Source organism: Mytilus galloprovincialis, chromosome 4 (genome assembly GCF_965363235.1).
Source record: "Mytilus galloprovincialis chromosome 4, xbMytGall1.hap1.1, whole genome shotgun sequence".
NCBI lineage: Eukaryota > Metazoa > Mollusca > Bivalvia > Mytilida > Mytilidae > Mytilus > Mytilus galloprovincialis.
Window position 1 is genome coordinate 72,887,000 of NC_134841.1, and position 17,058 is coordinate 72,904,057.

A 17,058-nucleotide genomic window follows, 5' to 3' on the forward strand; every position below is an offset into this window, starting at 1 on the left:
GATGTCATGTGACCTTGACCTCATTTTTCATGGTTCAGTGGTCAAAAGTTAAGTTTTTGAGTTTTGGTCTTTTTATCTAATACTATATGCCGTAGGTCAACTATATTTGGTGTATGGAAATATTTTATGATCTTTATGTCAGTCGCGCAGGTTTTATTTGACTGTGACCTCATTTTCACGGTTCATTGCACAGTGTTAAGTTTTTGTGATTTGGTCTATTTTTCTTAAACTATAAGTAATGGGTCAACTATATATGTTGTATAGAAGCATTGTTAGCTGTACATGTCTGCCTGGCATGGTTCATCTGACCTTGACCTCATTTTCAAGGTTCCAGGGATCTCCATGGCCTGTTTAACGATGGCGCCCCGCCATCGTTCAAATGTCTTGCGCCATCGTTAAATTGTCTTGCGCCATCGTTAAATGGTCTTCCGCCATCGTTCAAAACTTCATCGTTTTTTGCAGCCCGACCATTTTTTTTTATCAATTATAATCAAATGCATGTAATTGCATAACCCTTAGGCTTTTTATGTTATAATCCAATACAGTTCTAACGCCTGAGGGATATCCGGATTAAGATCGCTAATCACTTGTACCTGAGCTTGTACAGGTAGATCAACAAACCAGACAGGAGAATACTATCTGAGGATAGACGATCCATTGTCGAATTAATCAACTAAGTTTCAGCAAATGATTATGATAATTTAGATTAAATAAATAATTAATAATCCAGTTACAAAGAAAACAGTTTAACAAGTCGAACACGTGCTTTATTTTGACTTACGCAATCAGAATCCCCCTTTTTTAAGAAGTACAAAATAAGACGCAAAACAGTAAATATTATTTCATTGCAAATAACTCGAGTACTGCTGTAACGATAATTTAGAATTACTTTAAAAGTTTAAAAGTAAAAACTTAAATATTTCCTGTAAAGAAATATCGTATCGTAATTCCGAAATTCATTTCGTATATTACAATCAAATTGTTACATCCACGTTTCCGGTTTCTATTCAGACTCGAAAGATGCATGTTGCACAGCATCAATTTGCCAGATAAAGTCATTAAAAACCTTTTCATTTGTCAATGTTTGCTTTACAAATCTCTTTAACCTTTTACATAACCCGTACGAATCGTTTTGTTGTTGCTGCAAATCAGCCATACCGGTAATGGGTTCTGAATTTGACATAGTCCGAGATTACTCTGACGTCCAACGGCTGTTTTGCCAGACAAGCTGGGGCCGACTAAATTTGACAGTGTCCATGAAAAATAAGCTCCACATCATATGATTTTTAACCCCCATAACAATTACCAAAAATACAAGAAATCTACATGAGGACCTTCATGACAGCTTTTGGTCATTCTCGACTAAGGGGGGACCATGAAGACTTGGCATTTGAATGGTTAAAAACGGCAATAAATGAAAATATTGATACTTCTAATTCTATAATAAAAATTCAAATAAATATAATTTAAATAAGCAATGATTTAGCATGTTCACCATTCCTTGTATGGAGGGATAAAATACTTCCGATCGCGCTACACTGTACAGCGTAGACACGGTTTGTAATGGTGAAAGTTCCTCCATCGTTCAATTTTCATCCATGGAGATCCCTGAGGTTCATTGAAATTGTTCAATTGCTCCCATCATCCTATGGGTAGTTTGTATATTTTTAGAATGCATTTCTGGAATTTGTATATTTTTAGAATGCATTTCAGGAATTTGTATATTTTTAGAATGCATTTCAGGAATTGACTCTGTTAGGTGTGTTTAAATGTAAAATCTTTTACAATCTTGTATTCTACATTCTAATCTGGTCTATTTGGTTCATCAAGAAAGAACAATTACAAGGTTTTTTTTCTCAACATTTTACCTAAAATTTAAAAAATTTACAGTATCTTTGTAGCTATATACAAGCAGGTTTTTTCAAACCCTGTGTAGTATATGGTGATTCAAAACATGAAAATGTAAATTTTGTATTACAGGGCTCCTTCAGATGAGGGTCGTAGATCATGGAAACCATTACAAGGAGGTGGAGGTCTTGGATGGAGAGAGAGGGAGAAACAGAGAGCAGATAGCTGGAAAAGGGATCCTGATGCACCACCTCAAAGGTAATTCATTAGATTAGATGAGTAATACAGAATTAAGTCCATATGTATTGTAAAAGTGGGTATTGAAGTCAACAGATGTTAATAGCTTCATAACTGTAAACAACAAGTATACAATGAATAACCAGTATTCTGGAATAATATGCTTTGCCTTTTAAATGCTGAACAGTAAATATTATTGTTTGGTGTGAAACGGGGCAGAAATTGAATGATAACTTAACGACATGAAATAATCATTTTTGATATTCCATGAAAGTAGTCATCTTACAAATATGTTTTATATCTTATACTAACATCAGTCTTTTTAAGATATTAGTGAATCAGGGATGATTTCAGGTGTTTTCAAATGGGTCCCTTGTCCATCAAATTGGGAATTTCTAACCAATTGGGAATTTTTTATGCATAAAATCTAAGATGAAATAAATCCTATTCTACCTATGCATGCATTTACGATAATTATTGATAATTTATCATAGTTTATCAATGATTATCGTAAATGCATGCATAGGTAGAATAGGAACACAAAGAGGTATATTATGGCCAATAGGAATCTAGTCTGTAAAATATAGGTCACCGTTTTGTAAAAAATCCGTAAAAACGGACATTAAGGTAGACCTGACTTGACAATAATAATTAGCCAGCAAGACACTTGAGTCCAATTTACTCCCAGTTAGCATGAATGGACTGCTGTTACTATAGGGTAATACTTGAATGACAAAGAAACGCAGGTCTGCTTTATTAATGGCACCCATTTTTTTTATCGACCTGCTTGGCGATCTGCTTTTACGAGATCAAATACTCCCATAACATTTTCATCAATTGAATCCGGCTGCTAAAATCGTTTTACCACATGTTGACATAATTTAATCGTTGTTAATAAAGTGCAATCTTTGACAGTATTAATCTTATCCGGACTTTTAAATGTTTGACGACGAACTATGCAAAATTATAGTTGCCTAAATGAGTGAAGGAAACATTTCCGGAAATATCGATTTTTATTTTATTTTTCCAGAATAGGGAATTTATATTCACATAAATTTGTTTGGGCCGCCCGCCGATTTAAGGGCCGCTAAGCAGCCCTAAACTATATAGTGGAATCATCCCTGTGAATGTTTGATAATTTATAAAATTTTAGTTTTGAAAAATAAAAAAATAGCTGCTAAAATCAAATTTATAGCTAAAATAGGCCCTTCTGTAAAAAATAAAATGTGAAATTATGAATTGACAATTGAAAGAATAATATTTAATTGGTAAAATACAAAGGATGTTGTAAAATGTTTTAATTGTAAATTTTAAACATTAAACAAGCTCTTGATTTAAAATGCTTGATGATAAAAGCTTCATAACTGTACAAATATTTATCAAGTTTCACATGCAATTAATGTTTTGTAGTGTTTAGAAAATTTGTGATGATGCTGATGGAAGATGAACATGTACACAATTTCTTATCTAATGAATTTAGTCACGGTTTTGATAATAATATACTTTGCCTTTTAAATGCTGAACAGTTAACATAATTGTTCGGTGGGAAACGGGGCAGAAATTAAATGATAACTTAATGACATGAAATAATCATCTTTGATATTACATGAAAGTAGTCATCATACAAATATAAAAATAAGGAGATATATGATTACTAATGAGACGATTATCCACCTAAAATCAAATAAATGGATGTAAACAATTTTAGACAACTGTATGGCCTTGAACAATGAGAAAAACCCATACTGTTTGGTTGGCTATTAAAGATCTGACATGACAAATATGAAACAATTCAATTGAGAAAACTAACAGCCTAATTTAAAACAAAACAAATATGACGGACATGAACCAATGACTAGCAATGAACTACAGGCTCCTGACTTGGGACAAGCACTTATTGAATAAGGTGGGATTAAATATGTTTGTGAATACTTGTCTCTCCCACTAACGTAACATTACACCATAAGGAAAAGCTTATGTTTTGTAACTCTAGTATTTCATGAATTAACAATATTATTAAATAATATGCTTTGCCTTTTAAATGCTTAACAATTTACATGATTGTTTGGTGGGAAACGGGGCAGAAATTAAATGATCACTTAACGACATGAAATAATCATTTTTGATATTCCATGAAAGTAGTCATCATACAAATATGTTTAATATCTTAAATTAACAGAAGTCTATATAAGAAGTTAGTTTAAGTTTGATAATTAATAAAATTTCAGTATTGAATTATAAAGAAAAAGTAAAAAAAAAATCTTTTCAATTAGTACAATAGGTATTCTCAAATGTTCTAATTGTGAATTTTAAACATTTAACAAGCTCTTGATATAAAATGCTTGTTAATCAACCAGTGATATTGTTTGCCTTAAATTAGTGGAGAATAAAAGCTTTTCCCCCTGGAGACGAATCCCAATTTTAAAAAAAATGGCTTAAAATTATTCCCAAAAAGACAACTTCTTTCCCAAACAGTTCAGTCTCAGTAGTTAATGTGCATGAATGCAAACTGAAAGACACTTTATATACATTTTTCATGCCTAAAATGACTGTTTGTGTAGATTTGAGGGTTTATTTATGTATCATCACTGACAAAAAGGGGTCTTATTTCAAAGCAGGATTTCACTCATGAAAGGGGGTCTGTAAAATTGAAGTTTCAATCAAATTCATGGTTTATTTGAAATTTCTCTATTTAATGAAAATTGCGCATATTTTCCCAATAAAAAAGGGTAGAGGTAGTTTTGAAAAAAGCAAACAATATCACTGTCAACAGATGATAAAAACTTAATAACTGTAAAAATATTGATCAAGTTTCACATGCAAATTAATGTTTTAGAGTGTTCAGAAAATTTGTAATTATGCTTCTGGAAGCTGTTGGTTTTCTATGGAAAAAAAATATACATGTACACAATTTCTTATCTGCTCAATTTAGTCTAGGTTTTAATAATAATATACTTTGCCTTTTAAATGCTGAACAGTTAACATAATTGTTTGGTGGGAAACGGGGAAGAAATTAAATGATAACTGAACGACATGAAATAATCACTGTTGATATTACATGAAAGTAGTCATCATACAAATATAAAAATAAGGAGATGTATGATTACCAATGAGACAACAGTACAACATAAGAAGAAACTATTAAAAGCAATTTTGTAACTCTAGTAACACATAAATTAACAGTATTGTGAAATGTTATGCTTTGCCTTTCAAATGCTGAAGTTTACATAATTGTTTGGTGGGAAATGGGACAAAACTTAATTGATAACTTAACAACATGATATAATCATTTTTGATATTAGGTGAAAGTAGTCATCTTACAAATATGTTTGTATACATCTATCTTAACAGTCAGTTTAAGGTGTTGGTTTAAGTTTTATAATTAATCAATTTCAGTGTTGAAATAAGAAAAATAGCTGCTAAAATCATTTGATAGCTAAATTAGGCCCTTAAAAATAAAAAGTAAAAAATAACTTGTCAATTACAAGAAATAATCATCTGACTGTTGCTGTATGTGTTTAGAAAATTTGTAATGGTGCTTCTTGGAAGCTCATAGTATTCTATTGAAAAAAAGTTGCACAAGAGTGCAATTTCTGATCTGTTTAATTAATTTCAGGGTTTTATATTTTAATTCTGCAGAGAATTTAGATCATTTAAGATATATACATACAGCATAGCTTTATTGTTTATTTCAACTAGTGCTACATGAATTAACAGTATTCCGAAATAATATGCTTTGCCTTTTAAATGCTGAACAGTTTACATAATTGTTTGGTGGGAAACGGGGCAGAAATTAAGTGATAACTTAACGACATGATATAATCATTTTTGATATTCCATGAAAGTAGTCATCTTACAAATGAACTGTGAAGAAAATTTGTAATGATGTTTCTGGAAGCTGCTGTTATTCTATGGAAAAAATATAAACACTAATTAAGGCCAGAGTTATATAATTTTATTGTTTACATATGTTTAATTCTGATTTGAAAAAAGTCTTGAAGATCTATTTATGTGCATATCTTTATTGTGAACTTTGACTAGTGATTCATGAAGTAATGGTATTCTATAATAATTTGTTTTGCCTTTTAAATGCTGAACAGTTAAATTATTGTTTGGTGGGAAACGGGGCAGAAATTAAATGATAACTTAACGACATGAAATAATCATTTTTGATATTCCATGAAAGTAGTCATCATACAAATATGTTTGTAAATTAACTACAGTTAGAATAAGCTTAGAGTGTGAGTTTTCAAATTGATCAAATTTAAGTATTGAAATTAAAAGTAAAAGCTAAACTAGGCCCTTCTGTTAAGAATTTCCTAAGAGTTGTAAGATTGGCATATGTGCATAGTTAACTGAGTATTTCAACTAGAATTCCATAAAGTAAATGTAATATAAAATAAAATGCTTTGCCTTTAAAATGCTGAACAGTTAACATAATTGTTTGGTGGGAAACGGGGCAGAAATTAAATGATAACTTAATGACATGAAATAATCATTTTTGATATTACATGAAAGTAGTCATCATACAAATATGTTTGTACACATCTATCTTAACAGCCATCTAAATTAGATGCTGGTGAATGAATCCTAATCTAGAAAATTCAGTGCTGAAGTTAAAAATTATGTCATAAAACATTTCTTCATTAATGATTAAAAAGAAATTCTGTGAATTCAGAAATTATTTTGATGTTTTTATTAATGCGAAAAATGTGACAGGGCTGTAATTGCTATAATTTGAACTCGCATTTTGAATTTTTTTTTCATGAATATAACATGATTTTTTGTCGAGCCTGCAACTTTTGTTGCAGAAAGCTCGACATAGGGATAGTGATCCGGCGGCGGCTACGGCGGCGGCGTTAGCTCACTTCTTAAAAGCTTTATATTTTAGAAGGTGGAAGACCTGGATGCTTCATACTTTGTATATAGATGCTTCATGTTACGAAGTTTCTGTCAGTCACATGTCCAATGTCCTTGACCTCATTTTCATGGTTCAGTGACCACTTGAAAAAAAAGTTCAAATTTTTTGTAATGTTGAATTCTCTCTTATTATAAGTAATAGGATAACTATATTTGATGTGTGCGTACCTTGCAAGGTCCTCATGCCCGTCAGACAGTTTTCACTTGACCTCGACCTCATTTCATGGATCGGTGAACAAGGTTAAGTTTTGGTGGTCAAGTCCATATCTCAGATACTATAAGCAATAGGGCTAGTATATTCGGTGTATAGAAGGACTGTAAGGTGTACATGTCCAACTGGCAGGTGTCATCTGACCTTGACCTCATTTTCATGGTTCAGTGGTTATAGTTAAATTTTTGTGTTTTGGTCTGTTTTTCTCATACCATATGCAATAGGTCTACTATATTTGTTGTATGGAATGATTGTTAAGTGTACATGTCTAGCGGGCAGATGTCATGTGACCTTGACCTCATTTTCATGGTTCAGTGGTCAAAGTTAAGTTTTTGAGTTTTGGTCTTTTTATCTAATGCTATATGCCATAGGTCAACTATATTTGGTGTATGGAAATATTTTATGATCTTTATGTCAGTCGAGCAGGTTTTATTTAACCGTGACCTCATTTTCACGGTTCATTGCACAGTGTTAAGTTTTTGTGTTTTGGTCTATTTTTCTTAAACTATAAGTTATGTGTCAACTATATATGTTGTATCGAAGCATTGTTAGCTGTACCTGTCTGCCTGGCATGGTTCATCTGACCTGGACCTCTTTTTCAAGGTTCATTGGTCTTTGTTTAGTTATCTTGGTTAATGTAAAGTTTATGTGACAGTTGTAATAAAGCTTAGCTTTATACTTAAGACTATAAACATAATATCAATGATTAGTATAGAAGGCGAGACATTTCAGCGTGTGCACTCTTGTTTCAATTTTGCAAAAATTAAAATGGCATTGTAGTCTAAAATGACAAATTCGTAATAATTTCTGAATTTACAGTATTGAAAACAATAATTCTTTACTTCGTTGAAATTGTTGTGTTTTCATTGCAGAGGTGATGAACCACCTGCTAGAGATGATAGAGATGGATGGCGTGGAAGGGGAACACCATCTAGAGACGAGAGGGCACCACCTGACAGAGACGACAGAGGACCACCACCAGGTAGAGATGAAAGAGGACCACCTGGTGATGCTTGGAGGGATAGACGTGACGATCGTGGTCCTCCTTCAGGGGAGTCTGCCTGGGGTAGAGATAGAGGGAGAGATGATAGGGGTCCTCCTGGAGATGCATGGGGAAGAGATAGAAATAAAGATGACAGAGGCCCTCCTGCAGAATCTTGGAGAGACAAAGGTAGAGATGCTGGGGCACCACCTGCTGGCAGCTGGAGAGATAGAGCTGCAGCAAGGGACAGTGAACGAGCACCTCCAAGGGAATTTGATAGAGGACCTTCAAGAGACTTTGATAGAGGTCCTTCAAGAGACTTTGATAGAGGACCTTCAAGAGATGATAGAGGTTCAAGGTTTGCTTCAAGGGATATCAGAGAGGAGAGAGGTCCTTCAAGAGACTTTGATAGAGGACCTTCAAGAGATGATAGAGGTTCAAGGTTTGCTTCCAGGGATATCAGAGAGGAGAGAGGTCCACCATCTAGGGATTACAGAGAGGATCGTGGGCCTTCAAGAGATGACAAAGAAGAAAGAGGTCCATGGAGACGAGGTGGAGACTCAGATAGATATGGTGGTGGTAGTGACAGTTCAAGGGACGATAGATGGGGAAGCCGAGATAGACCTTCAGAGAGGTCTAGAGAAGACCGTGGACCTCCGTCACGTGATGATAGAGGACCACCACCTCAAGAAAGGGAGGATACTTGGCGAAAAGGTAAAATATATATTGACTTCCAGTGATCTGGAAGGTTTTTTAACCGGATTTTTGTGTCAAAAATGTTGGTTATTGATTTGTTTCACTATGGGCATGGGCCCCTCAAAAATAAATTCAATGGGCCATTTTAAAAAATAATGGGCCATGTTGTCAAATGAGTAGGCCATTTGAATTGACTTCTGTAAAAAAAATAAAAAGTATCATTATTTTTTGGCAAATAGGTGTTGTTACTTACCTTTATAATTTTAAATAATATCATGGATATTGTTCCTGTGATTCTGTAATTTAAATGAATATACAATAACTTCTTCCAAAACGGACAATATTAAAGATAACCTTTATTTACAATGTTTAAACTGGTACTGTTGCCTTGGCTTGTTCATAGTTTTTTTTTTAACATTAAATTTGGGTCTTCGTCAATACCATACTTATTCCAAACGCTCCGTATGAAAGGACATTTCAGACACTTCCTCTGCACTTCTTGTATTATTATTATTACTTCATCATGATGACAAGAATAAAAGTAAAGAGTACCATTTATTGATAGAACAAAACAATAATTCGCTGAAGTCATGTTTACAAAATGTCAAAACGAGCCAAAAACCAAAAATGACAAGGACAGTTAAGCGCCTTTTATGGAGACAAAAACTATATTCATAAAAAGGCTTCAGGGGTTTTCAATCAAAATAATAGCAAGCTGAACTAAATTAAAAGATTATTATTAGAGTTAAATATTGTCTGTACAGTCGATTCCACTTAATTGCATACCGCTTAATAGCATAATTCGGTTAATTGCATACTTTTCTCCTGCACAAAACCATTTCCCATTCATCTAATGTTAAATTGTCCGGTTAGGCCAACTAAAATTAATTAGTAGATTTTCATCCAAATTTTTGAAAAAAATGGGGCGGGTGGGAGGATTTTATTTTTTAAATATTATTTCATATGAAACCATTTTGTGACGAGTTCTTCATATATGCATGTGTAATAATAAGCTTATATCATGTATGCACAGGTATGAGGAATCTTACATTATCTTTCAAATCCTAGAATAAATGTCTCTAATTGCGGCTTTAGAAACTAAAAAACAAAAACGTGTAGAAATGCTCTCTTTAGTTGGACTTTCTACACTAAATGTATTTGGGTTTCTAAACGATGGTTTTTAGTCCCCGTAAAATGAAGAAAATGCATTGGTATGCAATACAATTATTACGAGAACAATAAAATCAAAACTTAAACAGTGTTGAAAATAATAGGGATGGTACTTATGCATTTAGGCAAGATGAAAATATAATTACCATGTAAAACATGAACTTAATAAAAAAATAAAAAGAAGTTGTTATTTAATGACTCTTTTGGGGTATTTGGACATTTTCTTTTATTCAACAAGAAAAGACAGTCATAGGTAAAATCTAAGGGCTTGTGTAAATAAAAAGTGTATGTTAGTCGACTTTTTAAACTCAACATAGGGTCATAAAAGGCATAAATCTAACAAGTTTGAGTTTGTGTTTCAATATTTTTAATCCAGTCATGTTTTCTGTATCAATGGGTTCCACGAGTCTTGCGCTTTGGATATGTCTTTCACATTTAAACTTCCTGTAAAAAGTCATTGCATAAAAAAATTTAGTCCCAGATTACTCTGACGTCCAACGGCTGTTTTGCCAGACAAGCTGGGGCCGTGGGACTACGGGCCCCTGCTTGTCTAGCAAAACACCCGTTGAACGTCAGAGTAATCTCGGACTAAAAAAAACAGTTTTCTAATCACAGAAATTTGGGACATCTCGCGATTTGTGGACTAGGACACAGCGTTTTTTCTTGTATCACGATATTTCACATCATTCTCGTTATCAATCTTTACTCTCGGAAGATGATGTTGTCATCATAGAGCAGCAAAATATGTCGGCAATCATGTTAGATTTCTTTGAAGTACAAAACCGAAATTTGAAACAGGAAGTTATAAATGAAATGAAATTTTAACGGTTATCGGTAACGGAAACGAACAAAATCCGTAAATCGTAAATTTTATAAAATAAAAAAAATCGGGGCGGGTCGATTTCAGAGGGGCGGGCGGGGATGAAAATCTATCAATTAATTTTAATTGGCCTTATATGCATAGCCTTACAAGTGGCATTTCGGTTAATTGCATAGAAAATAATCGCCAGCTAGATATGCTTAGTTAAAACTGACAAGATTTTTGACCGGAAACGGCAATTTGGTAAGTATATTTTTCTTGACTGCATCATTATTTTCGTTATTATTTTACATTTACTTCTGTGTTATTTAAATAAAGTTTTAAAACAGTTTCTTTCTTGTTTATATGATTATAAAAAAGTCCTCGATGTGTACACAGGTAAAGTTTCCCATATTCTAATTTAAGCCTCGAGGTCATAAAAATGTCAATCAGCTGATTGTTGTAAAAACAGAACCATTCTATGATCTTCTATTTCCAAAGGTGTTAATTATTGATTGGGTTTCAAACATTGTTCATAGATAATATTTTAGGTGAATTTTAAAAACATTAACGCCTGCTAATTATCGATCATTATCCAATGTGTTAATCTCGTAATTCGGCTAGGGGTGATCTACATTTATGCTAAATATTACAGGACATTTATATATGGTTGAAGAATTTTGTAAATCAATCTTTCATTTTTAATATTTTTTTAAAAGAACATTTACTTCCAATTATTATATTATCTAACTTTCAACACTCGTTTCCAGCAAATAACCCGTACAGGGCCCCATTACCTGTTAACTGCTTTGCATATACGAAACTAACGAAGTTAAAGTAACAGTGTTACATCACTGTGCAATCGGTAAATACTGCATATCAAAGGCAGTTCATTACACATTTATTGTTTAAAATGATTATAAACTGTACCATTGTTAAACAGTTTGTTTTAATCAAAGCGTAACAATGTAATGTGTACATCCGGGTCATAGAAACAAATCTATTTTTAGAACAATTTTATTTTCGTATCACAGGTAAAGGAAAAGTCGGTACATAAACAAACTAAAAACAAAATTTGTTTATAAACTTTATTGAAAGAATGCACAATGAAATAAAATGTATGACACTAGACAAATAACTTTTATTAGAATAAATAAGCATTCCATATGTTGCAAGTGGGTTATGAACGTTCACCTTTCTTCAGGGATTTCCTTTACTGATCTGCACTACCGATGTTATTTGACTCCGTAATTTGGCATTTCGGATATAAGCATACTCCGCTTTATTGCATAATTTCGTCTGACAAATAGGCTATGCAAATAACCGGAATGTACTGTAATAGCCAAATTTCACAAATTTAAAGTTGCTAATAAAAGATTATATCATGAATGATGGTTAATTACATTTTTGGGGTTATCAGTTAAACCGCATGGTTCTATTATATTACCATAGGAAAACAACCGAGACTTAAACCGCATGGTTTTATTACCATAGGAAAACATCCGAGACATCATAAAATTTGTAGGTGCTCCTATGATTGGAGGAACATTATACAGTTGTGTACAAACACATGGTGGCACGGAACACGATCGGAAATCCATTTGACAATATCTAAACGTTTCGAAACGATGTGAAAAATATCGTGCGCCATGTGGGCGCTTACATTTGTCACTTTATGCGCCATTTCTGGTCAATTTGCACTATAGGCGCAGGGCGCACATCCTTCCCGATCACTGACTTCACTTAGAGAAAACATACGTCATATGTCTAATTTGACTGTCACTATGAACGCTATGGTTAATGTTCAGTATAATTTTCAAATGATTACTCATTGATTGTTCTATTGATTTATGCTGCATTCAGTGGTGAGAGTATGTTACTATATCTTGATCGTTGAAAAACTTGTATGCATCATATGTATATTAGAATTATAGATTATCGTTGATCATCTCAACGAGATTGATATTCTTGCTTGAGCCGGGACGGAATAGTTGTCGGGATAGTTTATCACTATTTTACCTATGACGACGTGTCAATTTCATGTCAATTTCGTTAGAAATGCCATTAGCCTGCTTAGTTTCTAGCAATAATTTTGCATCTCAAGCTAGTAGCATGATATGAAAATTATCACAAAAAAAGATCAAAGGAAAAATGCACAAAATAGCGATTATATTTAATTATACTGTGGATTCACCCATATTCGTTGGATACCAATTTTTATGGGGACAGGAAACCGTGAATTTAAATGTTCAACCAATTACAAATTTTGAAAAGAAATGTTTGCAGACTGTCAAAACAATGAAATTTAATATCCACAAAAAGTTTTCTTCAATCCACCAAAAAATATTGGTACTCACACAAAAATAAAGGAATCGTCAGTACTATATATCGCTGACAGTGTCATGATAAATGACAATTTCTCCCCAAGTTCTTTACACTGATGTAATTATAAAATGTATAATTAAGGAACAGTGTATATGTGTATGTATTACTTAACAAGGAAGACTTGATTGTAAGAGAATTTTGTTTTCCAGGAGGTGGAGGTGCACCAAGTGAAGGTGGACCACCCAAGACAAGCTGGAGAGATAAACAACCAGAGAAAGGTAACTTGTTTATAGTTCTTGTACTGGATTTGTTGGAAGTATTTTGCTCATATAGATATTGTTTAAGCTAATAGAGCCAGAAAGAAGATGTGGTATGAGTGCCAATCAGAAAACTCTCAATCCAAGTCACAATTTGTGAAATTAAAACATTATAGCTCCAAGAATGGCCCCAACACAGAGGTTTGGCTCACACAGCAAGCTAAAAAATGCCTAAAAAATGTTTTATTGTAAAACTATTCAAACAGGAAAACCAACTATTTTAATCACTCTCCCGTAATTTATATGCCCACAAATTCTTTTTGGGTTGTATATATTGCTATCACTGTTGCGGCAGCATCCAGACACATTTGATTTCTGGAGAATTACTGTAGTAAATGTATGTATCTCTATGAAATTTTAACAAAAGGTACAATACCATAAAATGTTAAGGAATTAGGGGTCCAAAACTCCAAAACAAGCATTTTTCTAGTTTCAGGACAATAACTTGTGTATAGGTATTTTGATAGCTCTGAATTATACCACAAGGTTCAATCACTAACCTGGGACAGTGGTGTTGTAGTACAACATAAGAAGAAACTATTAAAAACAGTTTTGTAACTCTAGTAACACACGAATTAACAGTATTGTTAAATATTATGCTTTGCCTTTTAAATGCTGAACAGTTTACATAATTGTTTGGTGGGAAACGGGGCAGAAATTAAATGATAACTTAACGACATGAAATAATCATTTTTGATATTCCATGAAAGTAGTCATCTTACAAATATGCTTGTATGTATAATTTTTTTAAACAGCAGGGAGTATAAGGTGTTTTCTGAAGATTTCAGAAATTTTAAAAAAGAAAGTCTGAAAATAGCGTTACTAAACATTGAGCAACAGCAGTGTATTGCACAAAAGCAGGAATTCTTCAAATATTCCTTCAAATATAAAATATATAAATTCAAATCATATTACCAATTTCAAGTTCCTTGACTACATTTATTCTGTGTCAGATATTTAATTACAATTCAAATTAAGACCTGTATCAAGCTTGAATATTGGGTCCATTTTTTGTACAAACTGTTCAGGGTTGGACCTCTGCAGTGTTATCTAGCTGGGTACTGTGAAGCCGTTTATTACATTTTATAATCTTTCCTTGTAAAAAAATACTTAGCCAATGGAATGTAATGTATGTAGCTCTTGAAATTCCTCATTTAGTTCTGTATAAAAAAAAAATGACCTACAAGTGTTATTTTAATAGGTAATTTTTATGTCCATTATGTTTTCTGATCTGTGCATCCATCTCTTCGTTCATTCGTTTGTCCACTAAAGATTTTTTAATGCCAAATTAGAGTTTTTACACAGTTCTCACAGTTCACTGAACATAGAAAATGATAGTGTGGATGGGGCATCTGTGTACTATGGACACATTCTTGTTTTAGAATTATTTGCGGATCCAGAAATTTTCTTAAGTTGGGGCCTGCTTTGGTCATGCTGCAGTGATTTCCTATATTATCAACCAATTTTTCCCCAGAAAAGGGGGGGGGGGGGGCTTCCCCCTAAATCCACCTCTGAGAATGTATAAATCCTTAAAACAGAATTATTAGTTTCTGCTAAGGCCAATTAAAATTAATTGATAGATTTTCATCCCCGCCCGCCCCTCTGAAATCTTCCCGCCCCGATTTTTTTTATTTTTGAAAAAATTACGATTTCCGTATTTTGTTCATTCCGTTACCGGTAACCGTCAATAATTTCGTTTCATGTGAAACTTCCTTTTTCTAATTTCGGTTTTCGTATTTCTTAGAGAATTCTTACTGAATGATTCAGTCGATATATTCTGCTGATATATAATGACAACATCATTTACCGAGAATAGAGATTGATTACGAGAAGGCCGTGAAATATTCGGTTTACGAGTAATACGCTGTGTCCAAGAACGCAAAACGCAGTATGTCACAAATGACACAAACTGACAAATGTTTGTGAGAAAAACACCTTGGATTTCTTTTATTTATACAATGACTTTGTGTCAAGAAATTTGGACTGTGAATGAAACCCAAAAGCGTAAGAATCGTGGAACACGTTTGACTGGAATACAGAAATTGACACAAGCATGGGCTTTATAGATTGGTGACCGTATTTTGAGTTCAGAAAATCGACAAACATACGCATTTTTAATTTATTAATTTATAGCAAGCTCTTAGATTTAGATTTATCCATGCCTTTTCTCTTTTTGTAGAAAAACAGCAAACATCCTCTGTCCCAATACCCACGATAGAGTCACTTTATGTTCTACATTGTAATTATATTTGCATCTTGCATATTAAGGACCAACCCTATTATTTCAACTCTGTTTGAGTTTTCATTTTATTCCGTACTTATTGTGCTCGTGTTGCATACCAATGCCTTTGTTTCATTTTATTAGGACAAAAAAAAAACATTGCTTAGAAAGCAAAATACATTTGATATAGATAGTCCAACTTCAGAGAGCATTTCTCCACATTTCTGTTGTTTACTATAAAATAGGTTTCTAAAGGGGCAATTACATGTAGAACAGTGGTTGCCAATCAGATATATATATTTACGAATTTGAAAAAGCGGCATCAGCATATGGAGTATATGTGTCTCAATTTATACGTTACTCTAGAGCTAGCTAAAAGTACCTTAATTTTGTTGAACAAGGAATACTGCTTTCTCAAAAGTTGCTAAGACAGGGCTATGAATCAATCAAATTAAGGTCATTACTCAAGCAATTTTATGGTCGCCATCATGAGCTGATTGGCCATTATGACAAAAGAGTGTCAGAAATCATATCTCAGTGATATTCTTCCTCAATCATAACAACCTTCCATCATTACCGAACTGAACAAAGAAATAACATGATGGGTGCCATATACGGTGCAGGAAATGCTTACCCTTCCGGAGCACCTGATTTCACTCCTGGTTTTAGTGGAGTTCGTGTTGTTTCCTACTTATTATTTGTAACTGTTGATGTAAATGTCTTTTGGTTTTATGAGTCTTTGGTTACTCCTTGGTTTTGATTGTTATTGTCTTATACACGATACCTTATGGATGTATTTACATGATATAAGCTTATTATTACACTTGCATATATGAATAACACGTGACAAGAAGGTTTCATATGAAATAAAATTTAAAAAATAAAATCCTCCCACCCGCCCCATTTTTTTCAAAAATTTGGATGAAAATCTACTAATTAATTTTAGTTGGCCTAAAATTAAAATTTATATTGTATTTAAAGTTACTTGTTTGTCAAATATAGTTTACATCAAATATTAACCTCTCAAAACAATTAACAGAATTAAAAATTACAAGCTTACAGTGATGATGAAACACAGACCTGTCCTGATTGTTTTTGATGACAACTGTTAAAACATCTGAGTACCTGTAATTCTTCCTCAAAACAGTTAAACTCCCAGAAAATATCTATTAAAAATGTTTTTCTACCATTGCCTTTCCTAGAAGAGGTGTCAAAGATGTGTAAAATTAAATAAAGTTAGGAATATAATAGCTAAAGAATTTGTTTTGGTAAGGGAGTTTGAACTTCAGATTTCTTTTTTGGAAACATTTAGGCCAATAGAACAATTGTTCA

At 33.0% G+C, this 17,058-nt stretch overlaps 1 protein-coding gene across 3 annotated transcripts in view; it reads left to right on the plus strand.

Annotated features, from left to right (window-relative positions):
• LOC143072891 (eukaryotic translation initiation factor 3 subunit A-like) overlaps nucleotides 1-17,058 on the plus strand; it is a 52,548-nt gene that overhangs the window by 34,922 nt on the left and 568 nt on the right. Inside the window, exons 19-22 of one of the 3 annotated variants that reach the window (XM_076248035.1) lie at nucleotides 1,981-2,106; nucleotides 8,089-8,549; nucleotides 8,613-8,912; nucleotides 13,398-13,466. In XM_076248035.1, coding sequence (XP_076104150.1) covers nucleotides 1,981-2,106; nucleotides 8,089-8,549; nucleotides 8,613-8,912; nucleotides 13,398-13,466 — 956 coding nt within the window. Of the gene's footprint in view, nucleotides 1-1,980; nucleotides 2,107-8,088; nucleotides 8,913-13,397; nucleotides 13,467-17,058 lie in introns of all 3 variants that reach the window. The other 2 variants (XM_076248036.1, XM_076248034.1) reach the window with 2 other exon arrangements.